The sequence below is a fragment of the Ciconia boyciana genome, chromosome 7, assembly GCF_034638445.1.
Source record: "Ciconia boyciana chromosome 7, ASM3463844v1, whole genome shotgun sequence".
NCBI lineage: Eukaryota > Metazoa > Chordata > Aves > Ciconiiformes > Ciconiidae > Ciconia > Ciconia boyciana.
This window is the reverse complement of record NC_132940.1, coordinates 40,846,387-40,864,859: the sequence shown is the minus strand read 5'-3', so window position 1 is coordinate 40,864,859 and position 18,473 is coordinate 40,846,387. Positions and strand designations below refer to the sequence as shown.

At 38.6% G+C, this 18,473-nt stretch overlaps 1 protein-coding gene across 1 annotated transcript in view; it reads left to right on the top strand.

Moving 5' to 3' along the window:
• The window catches only part of WDR33 (WD repeat domain 33), a 71,705-nt gene that overhangs the window by 45,256 nt on the left and 7,976 nt on the right, over positions 1–18,473 (top strand). Inside the window, exons 8-19 of the mRNA XM_072866421.1 lie at positions 6,458–6,584; positions 7,166–7,320; positions 7,455–7,533; positions 8,047–8,157; positions 8,968–9,062; positions 9,285–9,293; positions 9,950–10,036; positions 10,280–10,419; positions 10,791–10,943; positions 11,303–12,352; positions 17,114–17,216; positions 17,496–17,958. Of these exons, the coding sequence (XP_072722522.1) occupies positions 6,458–6,584; positions 7,166–7,320; positions 7,455–7,533; positions 8,047–8,157; positions 8,968–9,062; positions 9,285–9,293; positions 9,950–10,036; positions 10,280–10,419; positions 10,791–10,943; positions 11,303–12,352; positions 17,114–17,216; positions 17,496–17,958 (2,572 nt within the window). The remainder of the gene's footprint in view (positions 1–6,457; positions 6,585–7,165; positions 7,321–7,454; positions 7,534–8,046; positions 8,158–8,967; positions 9,063–9,284; positions 9,294–9,949; positions 10,037–10,279; positions 10,420–10,790; positions 10,944–11,302; positions 12,353–17,113; positions 17,217–17,495; positions 17,959–18,473) is intronic.

Genomic DNA, 18,473 nt, shown 5'->3' with positions numbered 1-18,473 from the left:
TAGAAAATCTGGACACTGATTAAGCAAAATTAGTGAAAATTTTGTAATATTTTTGCATACTAAAATAACTTTCTGTTGATAATTATCTGATAATTATCTAGATATGACTTAACTATGTCTTATGATTAGAAATTGTGAAACATGCATACTTAATTGATTTTCATATAGTTCTCACTTCTAAGAGAATTTTAAACAGCTCTTCGCATGTTACAGATGCTGATCCCATTACTGTGCTGTTGCACAACCTGCTGTCAAACTTGTCTCTGTATATTTTACAACATATGGGAAATAACCTGGTTTGGTGTAGGTAGTGATAATGCTCAAAAATAAATTAAGGAGTTAGGAAAAAGCAAATATGTCTAAAAGGAAAGGTATCTCTATAGTGTTTGTAGACTCTAGCATGAACATACTCAATGATTTAAAAAAAAAAAAAAAGACCTGATGCCACAAATCTAAAACAGTAGATATTTTCAGTTGTGTAATTTTTGTTTCTGTTCAAAGCAATGCATTTCAGCTTTGGAAGTTGCTTAGCATTCTATCTTCAATTCACTGAAGAATTTAAAAATTCACTTTTAAGTTTAACATGTGAGTAGTCCCATTAAAGACTGAACCGTGCATGACCCGGTTCCCACATACACTAGGACCCAGCTGGATTTCTTCCCCTTGCTATAAACCCTTACAGAAGATATTGTCATTGAGTTTCAACAGATGTAAAGAATTCAGATCACTACATGCCATTACTGGTAATTACATGTACTATAACAAAATTTTTTCATGATTCTTTGCAGTGCATTTGCTGTTATGCAAGCTGTGCAAGCACACAACTAGCATTAAGTTCAAACTTTTTTTTGCTAGTGTTTTAGGATTTTGTAGAATCCAAACTAATCACTGAGTGGTGTAAGTTCAGTTGGCACTAGCACATACAAATTCTAAACTAATTTATGGAAATACATTTAGGGGACTGATTACCTGTTCTGGGAAAACTCATTTGTTTGCCCACAGCTGTTTCAGTAGTGTTTACTGATTTATTTATTTATTTTTTAACCTTCTGATTTCACAGATGATAAAAATAAGCTGTCCTGTTATAAGAGCTTTTGTCTGGGAAGAAAACTTACTATGATTACAGAAATGTTTAAAAAAAAGGGGGGGGGAATTTGTAAACGAGGCTTAATTATGTCCTATTCTGCTGCTGGTTTAAAGGAATACTGATGGTCTAGGAGACGTGCTATGTAGCTAGATTAAAACTCTAGCAGTCTCTCTAGATACCATGTTTAATAAACTAGCAGAGAGCTAGAGGCAGACTGTGAGCAAATAAAGGAAGATAAAACTTGAGTTTATGGGACAGAGGTCTGTAAGTATGGTGGGAGGCGTTGTTCTTAATCCACTGAAGACTGAAAGGAGCTTTTCCCTTAATTTCTTATTCACCAACCTCCCACATTATGCTAAAAAGAAAAAACATACTGTGTATCTGTAGAACAAGGGTTTCTGTGGTATTCATTCTTGGAGTGGAGAATAGGAAGTGAAAGAGCTCATAGGACAGCTTTCAAGAGGAGTATAGTTCACATAATGTGATAGGGCAAAGAACACTAAATTACTGGAATGAAAATATATTCTTACCCTTATTGCTAAGCTGATTGGTGTTATCAAAACAGTACCTAGGTTCTTGTACATATGAGGTATTCACTTCCTAAGTGAGCTTTACATAGAAGCAGGGAATTGCTAGGGGAATGGGTAACTGTCAGATAACATTTTTAAAGCCTTCCATAAAAACGGAACGGGCAGAATAATCCAATTTGCCTAGTAGGCTGGAAGCAACTAACAAAGTCTAAGGGAATTATGTAGAAAACTTAGAACATCTTTCTGCTAACATGGTTGGTTTCCATTACCTTTGACTTGTAGGTCCTTTTTTTTCCCCCCCTCCTCTTTTTGGGGGTGGAGAACCTTAGCTTGCATGGTAGTAAGACCTGATGTCTCTTTGCAGATCCCTTGGAAATAGTCGCCTACAAAGGGCCTGCTCTTCTGAGAGATGTTCTGTTATTTTGGGGATACAGATTACAGGAAGGTGAACATTACTGTGTGGTGATGAAAAGGCTTCAGGTCTGACGAGTTCAAATGGAGGATACACAGCTCTACTCACCATTTAAAACAGCATAAGAGAGCCATGTGTCTTTAAAAAAAAAATCCAAGCAAATAGAATTCTCTCTAAATGAGAAACAGTCAGTATTGTTGCAGTGAAATGATTGCATTCAGTCTTTAAAATATATATATATATATATAAAAATGTCCATTTTCTTTGGAATGTGGATGTTAAAAAAGTACAAGAAGATGCCTTAAGAGTGTCATCTCAGTATGTGTATATACATCCAAATAATTGCTGAGAAGGATCTAGAAATCCCACAATATCATCTATAAAATCCTCTTTCCAATTTATGTGCCTTCAGAATGGAGCTCATTCCTCGTGGAAAGGATATAATAAAAAAGTAGCTACAGCAATAAACCTGATATATCTATAATTGATAGTTTATACACAGTTGCATTATAAAATATATAGATATGTTATAAACTGTAATAAAAAGGCAATGATCCAAACCAACTGTTTTTACACCATATATTATATTCACTAACTCATACATGCAGAAATTAGAGTGAGAGGGGGAAAAAAATCAAGTCCTTAATTTATGTGTACTTTTCCAGACTTGTGACATGCTGGATTTGATCAAACACTATTACACATAATCTTGTTATAGCCTGTTATGCCTTTCACCAGCCAGTATTTCTATTCAGTGTCTTTTAAAGAACAACCCTTCAAATAAGTTGGCTAGAAGTATTAACATTCAGTATTGTAATTAACGGGGTTGTGACTACAGTCACTCAGTTCAAAAATTTATTATGCATATGGAAAGAATTATTAGAGAAATACTTTTGTATCTGAACTTTTTAAAGAATCTACATATGCTTGTTTTTAATTTATTTTTTCTGCAGACTTTTTTTGAAGGTTAGAAAAGTTGTAGTAAGTAAAACTGTCCAGCCTTAGTATATTGTTTTATGCAGAGATATTAACTCATGATTTTAAACTAGTTCAGTTTATAAAAAATCTTTATCTTCAGTCTTTCATTTCAGTTTGTTTTATAGGCCTTCCATTGCCGTGACTTCTAAACAATTCACACATTTCTATTCATTTATCCATCAAGCGTCCCTACAAGATAGGGAAATAATAAAATGTCTATACCTTTTACAGACAGGGGCTCAGGAGGCAGAAAGGGTGCAAGCATTGTTCAGAGAGGAATTCCCATCCTGGATGTCCTAGGTCACAGAGACATATGTGTGACTGTTGAAGTTACTGAGCAAAAGTTACTTAGAGTCAGCAAATAAGGAATGTAAACTGCAGATATTTGCATGAATTAAGGTTTTCTGAGTGAGGTGCTTGGTGACAGGGGTTCTGTACCAGAGGAGAGTCCAATTCCCAGGTCTTAGCCAAGAACTGAAAACTACAAAGTAAAATCTACCAGGCTTCTTTTTCTCTGGAGTTTTATTTTAAATGTATTTTCTGCATCATCTGTCTTATTACCGATAGTAGTATGTACATCCATCAGCAGAAAGAAGGAAAAGCAATATAGAGTGTCAATTGCTCCAATTAAAAAAGAGAAAAAAAGAAATTAAAGAAGGTCTGATTAGGTGATGCTGTTCAGTTATCTTGTGTAATTCTTCTGAGTTAGTTCGTCCCTTGGGAATAGTTTATTTAAATCGTATTTGTTGTAGGAAAGAATTTCTTTTCTCTCAAGAAAGCTTCATTGCATTAGGAACCTATAGCTAAGTATATATGATGATCCCATTTAGTGCAGAATTTTGTCTGAAATGCCCCTCTTGAGGGCAGGATAGATCATTTCGATCAGATTACAAAGGAGGGTCCCAGTTTTCCCCCACTATTGCCATAGTCCAGAGCACACCGGTTGAAAGGTTGCTTTCTGCAGGAAATGAGTTATCTATCTTTATAATGGTTATGTTTTTAAATATAAGTTTCTTCTGATCCCTGTGATCAATTTTCATGTGCTGATAATGGTCAAAAGCCTGCTGATAAGTACCTAATGATTTATCTGCTCTGGTTACAAGTTCTGAGTGTCCTGGCATCTTTTATGACCTTTCAGCTTTGTGGCCTGGGGCTAGTGGGTAGTGACTATCAATCCTGGCTTCTGAGAAGCCCATCAGTCCAGTGCTGTCCTGTCACTGTCGCTCCCTTTTGAAGACTTTTAGAAGATGGGTGCTTTGGTTGCTCTCTTTAAGAGTGTGGCTCTGAACTTGAACTGGATTGCCCACTCTTAGCCTTTTTTCCCTCAGGGTACATATTTGGGCTGGTTTAACTCAGGGTAGGTCTCGAAAGAAAAGCCTCAGTCATGCCTTGCACAGAAAGAGCTGTCATCCAGAGATGGCCTTTCAGCAGCATAACTCGTTTTCCAGATGCAATCTTACCGACTAAACAGAGTAGCCCTTTGTCTCTCAGCGCTCTTCCGTAACTAAGTCTTTATTTCAGGAGCAGCAAGGCCAATGTAATTCCAGTCCATGTGGGTAGGTTTTTTATGGTTTTGCTGGGCTTTGTTTTTTTCATATTTATGATAGTACTCAAATAATCTAGTCTGAACACATTTTCATATGGTTTGACCAGTTATTAACTGTAATGGAATGTTTCTCTATAAGAGCCTGTTGTTGCCCTTGAATTAAAATTTCCTGTCTTTCACTGGGGGCTGCAGGATAGCAAGTACCTACAGAATATCATCAGCTGAAAATCTGCAAGCAGGAATTGCCTTCCACTATGGAGGAAGAGTGCTTTCTCTCTTACTACTGGCCGAATCATTCCTCCCAAATAAGCAAGGTTTGCTCAGCATTCAGATTCATGTTTTAGTTGAGAGACAGAGATTTAGAGCAAATCCAGACAGACAGTGCCTTTCATTTCTGTCTACATCAGAAGACCCAGAGAAGGGAACCAATACATCCCAAAGTGCCCCTCTGTTGGTAAGACAGACCACCAGAGCGGTTGCCTGTGAGCACATTTATAGTCTTTGCAACTTGAGGATCCTGCTCTTCCCTGAGACCCTGCATATTCCAAGGGCAATTCTGCCTTCTATGGCTGGGGGAGGAGAGTTGGGTTCCTTCATCCATATCATCAATCTATCCTTAAAGTTGTTCCCCATATACTTACCAAAGCTGGTATTCATTTCTTCTTGGGTCAAGAATCTCTTCCCTGTCTGTCCTTTCCTCTGGAGAGGAGGAAAGTTGCACTCATTTGATGGAGGGAGTTCTCTCTGTGTTAACATTTTGCTTTTATTTTAAGATAGAAGTATATTGCTTATTCTAATTTGATTTTTCTGTGGCCTCAGGAGAATTTCAACTGATGTTAATTTTTAATGTCATGTTGAATTGAGGCCTATATTAAGACAGCTTGTGTTGCTTAAAGTTACATGTTCCACCGTGTAGCAAAGCAGTACTTGTGGGAGCTGACTGTGATGGGAACCCTTTGTCTTTCATGGAACATGCTACCATTCTTCCATACCATTTTATAACTTCAGTGCCTTTATGTTGCAGACAGCCCTTCCTTTCTCATCTTGCTTTTTTCTTTAGTTACTGCATGCTGCCTCATGTTCTGGCATTGACTATTACTGTTGGCTTTCCCATAAAGTGGGCTGGCATGGAGAGAGATTGGAGAAGGAAATTATCGTTTATTATTTCTTCTCTAAATGCCTATAGTTCAGCTCAGAAACCTCATTTTGTTGTGTAGCAGGAACAGGCATTTCTTCTTGACAGATTTTAGATCATCTGAGCAGCACTGATTCTCTGTCAAGGTCAGTCAATCTGTTTAAAATTAAATGGTATTAGTGTTAGAAAAACCTGGATCCCTCTGACCTGATAAGAGGTTACATCTCATAAGATTTCTTTTCATCATATGCTAATTTAGTTTTCAGATCTGTAATTTAAGTTCTTTGCTTATTTTCTGACAGGACAGCAAAAGGGTAGTACTGATAGGATAGGAACAAATATGTATTTGCCTTTCATTTCTACAATATTTCACAGAAAGTGAAGTGTCACAGTGTTATTTTCCCTTACCACCTCCATTACAAATGCTTCATCAGTGTTACGTTTAAAATATTGTGTAATAGTATAGGGCCAAGGCCTAAAGAAAAGTACCAGCTTGAGCAGAAACTTCTTAGAGAATTTTTATGTTGGTGAAGTGAGCCTGGTTTGAGGGCGTAATCTGAGGAGATGCCTCAAGTGATTAGTGGGAAGGAATGTAACCTAAATAACTCAGAAGAGTTTTTATTTAGTTTGATTTTGTTTTGTGACTTGTGCTCTGTGATGTTTCTCATTCAGTTTTACATTATAGTTATGAGGTGTGCACCCTTTATTTTTCAGTGTCTTTTCAGTGTCTGTGAAATCTCAAAATGAACAATTTTTATCTTGTTAACAGGACATGGAGCCGATGTGAAATGTGTTGACTGGCATCCAACAAAGGGATTAGTTGTATCAGGAAGTAAAGATAGCCAACAGCCCATCAAGTTCTGGGATCCAAAGACTGGCCAGAGCCTTGCCACACTGTAAGTTCTTGCCCACAGACTTTGATTTGCTCAGATATAAACTAACTTCATAAAATATTTTTTTTTTTCAATTCTCTTCTTAGCTTTTTGCCTCACATCTTTTCAGCTATACACAATTGCTTCAAATATAAAGCTAGTGCTTTAGCTGTGCCAGAAAATCTAGAGGTTAGATGAAGTCAAGTCTATACTTGGAAAATTGTGACTTTAATATTCCTTATGTAAATTTACTTTGTCCTTCTCCATAGACCTCCTAGTCACACAGTTCTCATTTGGAAAACAGAATTGAGATATGGAAACACAAATGAGGTGTTTCATCTGGCTGATGAAAAATTTCTTATGCTGCAGTAGAAACATGCACAGTTACTGAGTATTGTCTCAATGAGCACTACCAGTTGCTCTGAAGTACAAAAGAACAGGATTGCAGCATAGGGCCTTTGCACAGAAAGCCACAGTATTCTGGTTTAGTAGCCTGAACTACTTTGTAATTGACCTGAATATTTGGGACTGGTAAATTATCACATTTTTATTTGTGTCTGAGAAATCAGTATCTGGACAAACAGTCTGTCTTTCTCTGCTTGCAGACATGCTCATAAAAACACAGTGATGGAGGTGAAACTGAATCTGAATGGCAACTGGCTGCTAACAGCTTCTCGTGACCATCTCTGTAAGCTCTTTGACATTCGTAATCTGAAAGAAGAACTTCAGGTCTTCAGGGGTCATAAGAAGGAGGCTACAGGTCAGAACTTGTTATATTATGTGGATTTTTATTAATAAGTTTGGATTAAAAATTAAAGTTTTTGAGATCCTGATTTTCATTCATTAGAAATCCTAGCGTTATACTTTCTGATTGTGGCTTATTTTGTATTTCAGCTGTGGCCTGGCATCCTGTTCACGAAGGGCTGTTCGCCAGTGGAGGATCTGATGGCTCTTTGTTGTTCTGGCATGTTGGGTATGTGGCATTTTCATCAGCATATTGGAAAGATGTTGGTCAGATGTGCAAGCTATTATACTAAACATAAAATATACTTTTCACCTTTGAATCTATATTTAACATGCATGTTTATGGTATAGTTTTTCTCTATACCTGAGGAAGTTTGTGAGTATGCTTCATTTATGAAGAAGTCTTCCTGTGCAGATGCATTTTAAAGGATACAGTTGCTTGCACAGAAAATAGGCTTTTTTTGAGAGGGTGATGAATGGTTGAAACTCCTAATTTCTTAGAGCTTGTTCTGAGATGTTGTAATTATTTTGTTTCTAAATGTGCAGTTAAAAATCCCTACATTACTGAATTCCCTATTAAAAACAACTGGGAACAATCAGTTTGCCCAACAGAAAAATAAGAGGCTTACGTTTAGCAAAATATGGGATAGAGGAAGAGGAACAACTGAATAGCAGAAGTTTTGTATTGTATCTGTAGCAGATATTCACCTGTGTGATGACTGTTTTTTTTTGGACGCATCAGGGTTGAGAAGGAGGTTGGTGGAATGGAAATGGCCCATGAGGGAATGATCTGGAGTCTGGCGTGGCATCCCCTTGGACACATTCTCTGTTCGGGCTCAAATGATCACACCAGGTATTTTCAAGTATTTAAAGAAAAGATCTAAGGGAATGTATGTACATTTAGAAACTAGAAATGGCATCAGTGAACAAAGAATAGATTGGGATGATTCTGATTCTGGTTTGCCCATTGGCTGTGTGAGACAAACGTATTGAAATGGGAAGGCACTGACATTTTACATTGAAAGGTAGAGTCTAACCTCTTGTCCTTCATCTAAGGAAGCCTTAAAAAATACTAGGATTTTGGGTTGGTATGAGCTTTGAAATCTGAAGAAATTCTTTAAAAATAATTGTTCTAGTTTCTTTCTGAATAAATATTCTTATCTCCACAGCATTTTTTCCCACAGATCATCTGCTGGTCATGTCTGTCTTTTCACATTGCAAACATGTTTGGAGGCATATAGGTTGTGCTTTTAGGTTGAACACGCTGTAAACATGGAGCTTTTTATAAACGGAGTAAATTTTTGTGTGTGGATGTGTGTATTGACAAGTTTAGTTGTGTATGGAGAATATATTTGAATTGAGCACAAAGTTTTTGGAATGGACTAGAAATACATCTGTTCAGGATCTGATGTTGATGCCTTGTACTTATACCCCTTAAACTTTGCAGTATCTTCCAAGTTGTAACTATGTAATTCAATATGATAATTGTTGGGGTTTTATTTTTGGTTTGAACCTCGCACCTAATGTTCAGATCTAGTACTGAACTTGATTTAGTAAGAGTTATATAATCAAGATAGCATGCTAAAAAGTAAAGAACTAATTAGATTAAAAGTAGTTAATAGTCTTGACCCTTTCTTGAGATCATATAACTTCCTTTTGACAGCAAGTTTTGGACTAGAAATCGGCCTGGAGATAAAATGCGAGATCGTTACAACTTGAATCTGCTGCCTGGGATGTCAGAGGATGGTGTGGAATATGGTAAGGCAATTTCCCTCAATATGGAAGAAAGGGGGTTGGGGTCAGGAATAAGCCTAGGTCGTTAGCTGACACTGGAGTGCAGTTTCTGGGTAAGACGATGAAACAGTATTATAGCACTGGTGACTACCTAGACAAAGATTTTTTTTTTTTATGAGGATGATTTTACACACCATGTTATCAGCAATCACCATTCCAACAATGAGTTTTCTTTTGTTTCTGCAGCTCCGGGAGGTAAGACCTGCTCTGTTAATAACAGGAAGGAGGTTTGGCTCTCCCTCTGGCAATATCTCCAGTTTACTTTTCTTCCTGAAAACTTCATGTGACTTCAAGACTTCCTACAGTCCTGAACTACAGCACGAAAATCTTTCAAATTATTGAACTTGACTAAAATCGTAAAACTTTACCCTCCTCTTAAGGATTTATCTTGGTAATTTTAGGCTGTTCAGGGTTGCCCAGCTCTATGGCATGCCTCAGCAACCTTTTCATCTCTCGGGTTGCATCTGTTTCTTCAGATTTTTGATTATTTGCTCTTTTGTGTTTGGGAATGTTAATTAAAATGCAGCACTTTAATCCAATTTAAGTTTTAAAATACATAGATTTGTTATAACAAAAATGGGGATGCATATGGGTTGTTACTTCCTTTTCTGAGCTTCTACCCTAAATGTAACTTTCCTAAAAGGCCATAGTTTCTGACCTTTAGGGGTCTATTTAGGAATCTGAGTTTGCAGTTCTTTTAATATCCTGTAATTCATGTATGGAGTTAAAAAGTGACCCACCAGTTGTGAAATATGTAATGATACCAATGGTAAAAGCATGTGAGAATCCAAAGGGATAAAATAACGTAAAGAAAAATGTTCAAAGTATAAATATTTATTGTTTTTCTCTAGATGATCTGGAACCCAACAGCCTAGCAGTTATTCCTGGGATGGGAATACCTGAACAATTGAAAATAGCCATGGAGCAAGAGCAGATGGGTAAGTAGTAGCTATGGGGAAGCATCTTCCTGAGCCATCCACTGTGTGACTCTATCTTTCATTCCTTTCATATATTTTGGTAGTACAGATGCTTTTTCCTAAAGTTCTGTATTGTGCGTATTTCCCATGTAAAGAAGGAAGAGTTGAAAACCTCGTGGTCTCTTTTGCTAAATAATCTGTAAAGAGAGTAACAGGATTTCTCTGTAAACCTGCTTTGCTCTGTTTGTCTCCCTGGTGCTAAAGGGAAAGATGAGTCCAATGATATTGAAATGACAATCCCAGGACTGGACTGGGGAATGGAGGAAGTAATGCAAAAGGACCAAAAGAAGGTGCCACAGAAAAAAGTGCCCTATGCAAAACCAATACCAGCACAGTTTCAGCAGGTGAGTACCTGATACATGGTGAACAGGAAAACCACTTGTTATTTTCCCAACTTCAAAAAGTGCGTGGCTGTTAAAACATTTTGGATTTTTCCAGTATCAACTCTCTGATATCAACACCCAGTGCAAAATAATTGACCACAGTAGTTAGTTTAATTACTATTTAAGCATAAAATATTTGGTTAAATCCCTTATATCTTGTATCTGTACCTGGAAAATAGGATGTTATAAGATATGGAAGTTTTATTCAGCATTGTTTTTAGCTTCTGAATATCCATACTACAAAGTGTTCCAGCATATCCTTTCCCAATGCAGCAATATATTGCATACCTGTCGTTCCACAGAATTACTCTTATGTTTACTGTTCTTTATAGGCATGGATGCAGAATAAAGTTCCTTTGCCTCCCCCACCTGAGCCACTGAATGATAGAAAGGAAGATATTAAGCTGGAGGAGAAAAAGAAGACACAGGCGGAGATTGAACAGGAAATGGCAGCACTTCAGTACACAAACCCACAACTCTTAGAGGTATGTATGTAAAGACAGTTATTAGCAAATTTGTTTCAGTACTCTGTGATATATTTGGACCTCAACACTAAAATGCATAGCTTGCTTTTGCAGTACTGTTTACACCTTTTTTCAAAAAAACATCTAATTGAACAGGATATTGGACTTAATGCCTGATGCTATGAAACCTTCAGGGAGGCCCCCACATTTCAGTTAACTAATATTCATCTATGGATCTCTTTAGTTGTATTTCTGTTAATTAAGAGAAAAGCACTACATCTTTTTAAACTCCTGAGAAATGAGATGATTGCTTCTGGTTTTTAGTTGTTACATATACTTCTGTGCTTAGCTGATTTTCTGGGTCTCTTTTTTTCGGACAGCAATTGAAGATTGAGAGGCTTGCACAAAAGCAAGCTGAGCAAGTGCAGCCGCCACCTCCAGGAGGCTCTCTTCATGGACCCCAGCCTTTTCCAGGGCAAGGCCCAATGTCACAGATGCCTCAAGGATTTCAGCAGCCCCTTCCACCTCAGCAGATGCCAATGAATATGCCTCAGATGGGACCTCCTGGTCCACAAGGACAGTTCAGACCTCCGGGACCCCAAGGACAAATGGGACCTCAAGGTCCTCCATTACACCAAGGAGCTGCAGGTCCACAAGGGTTCATGGGACCACAAGGACCTCCAGGACCCCAAGGGCCTCCACAAGGAATGCCACGGCCTCAGGATTTACATGGACATCAAGGAATGCAGAGACATCCTGGCCCTCATGGGCCCATGGGGCCTCCAGGTCCACAGGGTAACGCTGGCCCACAAGGCCACTTAGGACCACAGGGTCTACCTGGGTCTCAGACTCATTTAGGACCGCAGGGACCACCTGGCCCACAAGGTCACTTGGGTCCTCAAGGTCCCCCTGGTGGTCAAGGAATGCAAGGGCCACCTGGTCCCCGAGGAATGCAAGGACCTCTTCCTCATGGCATGCAAGGAGCTCCAGGATCTCAAGGGATGCAGGGCCCTATATCTCAAGGGCCTTTGATGGGACTTAATCCAAGAGGGATGCAGGGTCCACCAGGACCCAGAGATAACCAGGGACCTACTCCACAAGGGATGATGATGGGTCATCCGCAAGAAATGAGAGGTCCTCATATGCAAAGTGGTTTACTAGGACATGGTCCCCAGGAGATGAGGGGCCTTCAGGGACCCCCGCCTCAAGGTACAATGTTAGGACCGCCACAAGAATTGCGTGGGCCACCAGGTCCACAAGGCCAGCAGGGACCTCCACAAGGCTCTTTAGTAGGGCCTCAAGGAAACATGCAAGGACCTCAGGGACAACCGAACCCTTCAAGGGGGCCGCACCCTTCCCAGGGCCCTCTGCCTTTCCAGCAGCAGAAAACACCTCTGTTGGGTGATGGGCCTCGTCCCCCATTTAATCAGGTATGTGTTGGTCTGTATAACAAGAAGAGTGTTAAGAATGTAGGAATATCACATGGTAGAAATGCAAAGCAAGAGCTGAGAGGCTGGAGGTTTGGTATACTTGCAAGACTGAGGCCTCAGGAAAACTTAAATGTTAATGAAAAGAGTTATGTAGTTTGGAAGCAGCAGAGGTAACTGTAGAAAAGGGATTATTGGAAATACTTGGTACAGAAATCAATCTGCTATAAAAATATGTAACCTTAAGAGAAACTCCAGGTTTTTTCATTTAAAGACACTGAACGGTCTTAAATGGGGAATTTCCTGGGGAGTAGGTAAGCACTAATAAAAGTTGAATTTAGGCAAACTGAACATAAAACTCATATGTATTAATTAAAGCAAGTTACTGCCAACTCTCTGTTGTCCCAAAGTAGTTAATCCAGACTATGGGATGAATTTACCATAGATGCTGGCACACCTGAAATCGGCTTAGGTCTGGTTGAACTTACCAGTTCAAACTAAGTGCACAGGAACACAGCTATCCTGCTTCCTGCCTTGGTATAGAAATTGTTTAGCCACCTTTGTACTTCCTGGAGCACAAGTTAAGAGATTGGTGTTGTACACCGTTAACTCATTACCGCACCATTTGCCAAGAAGCACGAGAGGGAGCACAGGTATCAGACAGGTTTGTGTAGGACTAGCCCAGGTTTGGTAGGGTTAGCACTGAGCTGGATCTGCTGAGCATGGCCTGGATGTGTGCTGACCACTGCGCTGCCAATTAGATGTCCCTGTGCCGTGCTGCCTTGGCACTCAGCTCCAGGAGGGTTCACCAGCTCAGCAATATATTTGCGCTTAGTTGACCTGGGATACTGGAGAGTGTTGCTTATAGATGTGCCAATTAATTCTGCAGGAATCAAGTCAGGTTTTGATTAAGTCTGGTTCAGTACCAGGTGCAACCTGCTCTGCCCTCTTCAGCATCTTTTGTAATGGGCTTATTCCGCCTTCTGATCTACCGCAGATAATGCAGAGCTTTCTGTATTTATTAACTCTTACAAGTTCCTATTTGTATGGCACTGATTCTGTACTTAAAATTTCTCTTGATTGTCTTCAGCTTTAAGGTGAATTTTGAAGGGGATGTTTGGAAAAAAATTCTACTTACTCAATTTTAAAATATGTGTGGGGTTTTTTAAACAATTAACTCTTTTAGACTTGCACTCAATAGTTTCTAGTTAAAGCTTTAGACAGGTATGCATATAGTCCTTAGTGTGTAGTCCGGTACCAATCACAATGAGTGATGACATACTGAAATGAGCTTTAGCTCAGTGATTCTATTTCAGATTGAGGCAGAGTAGCCTACAAATTGTGTTTTTATTTGAATATTTTTTTGTTACAAATCAGCAATAATTCCCTCCAGAAGTCTGTTAATGTGACACTATTGCTGAGATTTCAAAAGCATCACAGTTAAGCGAATGAGAGTTGGTTCCACAACTCTCTAACTTAAACTAGCATAGTGTTTTTCATTGCTGTCCCAGGGAGACTAACTTTTCTGCTTTGAGAATAATTACCAAGCTTGTGTGTAAAAGTTTGTGTATGTATATATGTGTAGGGCTGTCCTTGTCTGACCCTGCTGTTAACACTCTGGTCAGAATTCAGTAAGTTGCTTTTGACAGGTGGCCGGTTATTTTCAATGAATACTGCTATCTTGAAGTCTTTTATAGATATTAAAAAAAAAAAGACAAAGCAAGGTATTTTTGACCATTTTTTCTTCCTTGTGCAGCTTTAGTATGGTAATGTCTTTTAAAAATTAATATATTTTCAATTAGTAATGTCAGTTTTTGCTTCAGTTTGCTTTTTTGTAATATGAATATAATAGTTCCTATTTTAAAAGGCCCTATCTGTGGTATTTTAAACAATGGGCTTTAGCTTCGTTTTTGTTCTGAATTTGACATTTATCTTCTGTAAACTTGTACAAATCATTTGCCTTCCTTTTCAGTAGCAGGAGTGTGTGAATATATATCTGCTTTGTCAAGGCCTTGTGGCATTAATACTGAACATTTATACATATTTGTAAAGGTTAATCTCCATATAAGATACCACTATTACCTGCATCTGCTATGCATTGGAAAGCAGGGGTTTACTGCAGAGTGTGTGGGCCAGATGTACATCTCTTCCTGAATGTGAGATCTGCTACCTCTGCAAACATGAAATGGAATAGAGAACTGTTTATGAGAAGGATATTGTCTGAGATATGATTGTCAAAATCTTATTCTGGAGATAGGCGTGTTGATATTAAAATGCAGATGGATAAATAGAATACTTCCAAGTTAGCAGTAGTACTTTGGAGGTCTTTTGCTGTTGCTAATTTAGATTTGATCTTCTCACATTCCTTTTAGATAGATGTGCTGAATTTCATCTCACTTACTGGTTGAGTGAGGAATGAACACTTCAGACCAAGTCTCTTGCCCACATAGAAACAAACTTTAGGAGCTTGTGCAGTATTTGAGAAGAAATGCAAATTTTTCTTATGGGTGAATACAAATAATTCTTTCCCCCTTCAGTGCATAGTTTTAACAAATACAGATGGCTATCCTAAAATGGCTGTGCCATTTGCACATATAAGGCAGATACACCGATAACATGGAGCAGTTGCGTTCTGCTGCACCAGCTTATCTGACTTGTGCAGAACCTCAGCCTGCATTGGGGAATCCTTGAGCCGACGGTGGAGGTGGTGTGAGGTGCTCCAGACGTACCCACCTCGAGGTGTGGGGTACACAAGGCCATTTACAGCTTTTAGTATGTATCTCCTTTTGAGCTATACATATTTGTTTTTCAGTTTCAAGCCCAGTTGGGGACCCGGAATGTATTTTGAAATGAAAGGCATGTGGAAATGCAGTGTTACAGCTCTGACTTCCTATCTTGTCAAAGCGTGATTTGTTTGGAATAGAGGTTTTTGCTAAACACTAAGGAAACTCATTTAGTGAGTGCTAAAAACTGCTGCTTTGGTTAAACACTAGTGGCATAAATTTAAGAAGTTCAATAAAGTTTATTGTAAGTAAGCATGTGCTAAATACATGAGAAATCATGGAACTCCAGCAAAGTGTTGGTCAAGAATGGCAGAAGCACTGCGATAGCTGGATCTTACCTAGTCATAGAATTTATTTGTTTTGGACTCAAGTCAACATTTGGTCACTAGGAGAGTATTTTTTTGTTTTTTTAATAGGCATTGGACCAGGCCTTTTATTTTGCCTTTTTTTCAAAGTCCTTACAAACTTACTCAATGCAAATGTGATGTTTGTAGCATATATTTGTGTGCTTTTTTTGTGTTTATCACCTATATTGCAGTTGAATATAAATGTTTAATTTAAAAGCAGTATTTCAAGATATGATGGGAAAAATACACAAATGAACTTATTGCTTCTCTGCAACCAGAAAAAAAAAAGGTAGTGTTTCTCAAAAATAAATGTAGAGCATGAAAATTATTTGATTCATGGAGAGATTAAGCAGTGTAATTATGAGTACAATGACAGTGATGGAGTGTAGGTTTTTAAGTATTTACAAACTACCTGCAGTCTGGAGGGTTTTTTACAAGTCAATATGAAGGCCAAGTCTAAATCTTAAATATTAGACATGTCTAGGAAGAAAATATTACGTGTTTAGGGTTTTCTGGTATGTGTTTTGGGGGGATTTTTTTTTTGGTGATGTCAACATAAAAAGTTTTTGTATAGCAATCTTGCAAGTTTCAACTCTGTCTTGTTCACAGTGATACATTTTTATTGTTGGATCTCATTGCTACAGTGTGAATTATGTACATGCCCCTTTTTAGTTCCAGTCAAGTACAAACCCCAAATTATGACTTTTTGTCTGGCCTTTGCTGTTTAAAGGCAGAATCAGACAGTTCAACCACATGGTTTCCCAACCAATGTTATCATAGTGGGTCCAGTGTAAACATGGTACCTGTAGAAAAAGTAGCTGAATTTAAATAACATTATTTTATCCTTTAAAATTCACAAAAAAGATAAAAAAATAACAAAAGACTTATATATACTTTATTTTTTCTTTGGGATCATATAACTTACACAAACCTATGCTCACTCTACTGTTTCTGCTTGAGAAAAGCAGGTGACTGCAGCTTCTGCCTTTAGCCCCGTCATTGCTTAATAACCCATTAACAAATTGTTTCTTCGTACTTAGCCAAGTATTACTACTTTCTTTTGATCCTAGAATTAGAATTAAGAAAAACAAAATCTGCCAGAATGTTAAAAATGAAACTCATGTATTTGCATGTTAACAGTTTACAAAGGTTTATAGGAGAGGTTCTCTTATGGCCCTGTTGTTGCCCCCCCATCCCAACACTTTGATATTTTTTCATTGTTTCATTTTTTTGTTCATTTCCAAAGGAGGTCTTTGGTCTATGCAGCTCTTTAACTGCATATAAATCAGTACCTGATATTTTTCAAACAAATATACACAGTTTCCTCATATTCTCTAACAGGCAGCTAGAATATGAGCTTTATCATGTTCGGTTGTTACGGGTAAAATACTAGTCCTTGAAATGCTCAGTTTCCTATAAAATCATGTGTTTCTCAAACAGTGACTGAAAAGCATGACTGATGTGAATGTCTGAAAAATTAGGCTGAAAACACTGGAAAATTAGCTGTTTCTATCGTAAGATCTGTGAAGATGCAGTCTTTATGTAAAAATTGTTTTGCCCCCTTACAAAATGCTTAAAAGCAAAAATACTCACCCATGGCAATTTACGTGGCTTTTCTTATTATATGCTCATAGGATGGACAGAACCCAGGTCCTCCACCACTGATACCAGGACTGGGGCAGCAGGGAGGACAAGGTCGTCTTGGCCCTCACAACCAAGGACCTGGTCTTAATAAAGGTAATTAAATATGTTGTCTTTTCTTCTGCGAGTAATTCTCCTAAAAGAGGCTGTTCCAGTGCAGTGCCTCTAGACAGAAAAGGCTACAGCAGAACACAGGGCCTTGGCTGAGAGGAAAGCTTCCATAGACTTGGGCTGGAATATAGAGGAAGAGTTTTTCCCCAAAAATTATTTCATGTGAAATGTATAGTGTATGCTTTGTAGAACTGTACGAACTAGAGCATCCTAGTGCGTTTTTAGAAAACGTTACAGAAATCTGCTATGATTTTTTCCCTCAAGGTGACTCCCGTGGTCCACCAAACCATCACATGGGCCCTCTCTCAGATAGAAGGCACGACCAGAACAGTGGTGGTCCTGATCATGGGCCTGAGAGAGGGTTGTTTCGAGGTGGCCAGGAGTGGGGTGATGGTAGAGACAGCAGGGGCATGCCAGATAGACGAGGACCTCACCCAGATTTCCATGATGACTTTGATCGACCAGATGACTTCCGTGACGACTTCCATCCAGATAAGAGATTTGGCCATCGATTACGGGAATTTGAGGGGAGAGGAGGCCCACCATTGCAAGATGAAAAATGGAGACGAGGTGGACCTGGGCCTCCCTTTCCTCCTGATCACAGGGAATTTGAAGGAGGGGGTTCAAACCGTGGGCCTCCTGGTGCTTGGGAAGGACGGAGACCTTCAGATGATAGATATCCACGGGATCCTGAGGATGCACGGTTCCGAGGAAGACGAGATGAGAGGTAAGAATAAATCTACTCATCTTTTTTGGGTTAAAGGGTAAATGGAGGGAACTCTTTCTTCCTGGTTTCCTTTTCATTAAGGAGTCTATCTGTTTCAGATTTATAAACTGGAAACCAATAAGGAAATGAAAACTCTAATATACCTGAGTATAGAGTCCATAAAAATCATTCAGTAATAGAAGAAAACTTGAAAAATGGTCATTGTACACAGCAGCTTCCGTGTCTTTAAACAGTAAGTAAAGAGAAGGGAGGAAATTTGTAGAGAAGATCCAGTGATACAGGATGAAGATTTGAGACCGTTTTCATGAAAATTGAGAGGAAACTTGAAGGTTAAAGTGACAAACTTTTGAACCCTAGAAGTGGATTTTGAGACTTTGTCTCCAGTCACAAACTACAGCATGACTGTAGAGACTGTAGAATGAGATGTAATATACTTGTAAGGAGCAGAACAGTGATCCTACTATCAAATATAAGGGGCAGAGCTACAGCATCTGTTGGACTGTTGAGACTATTTT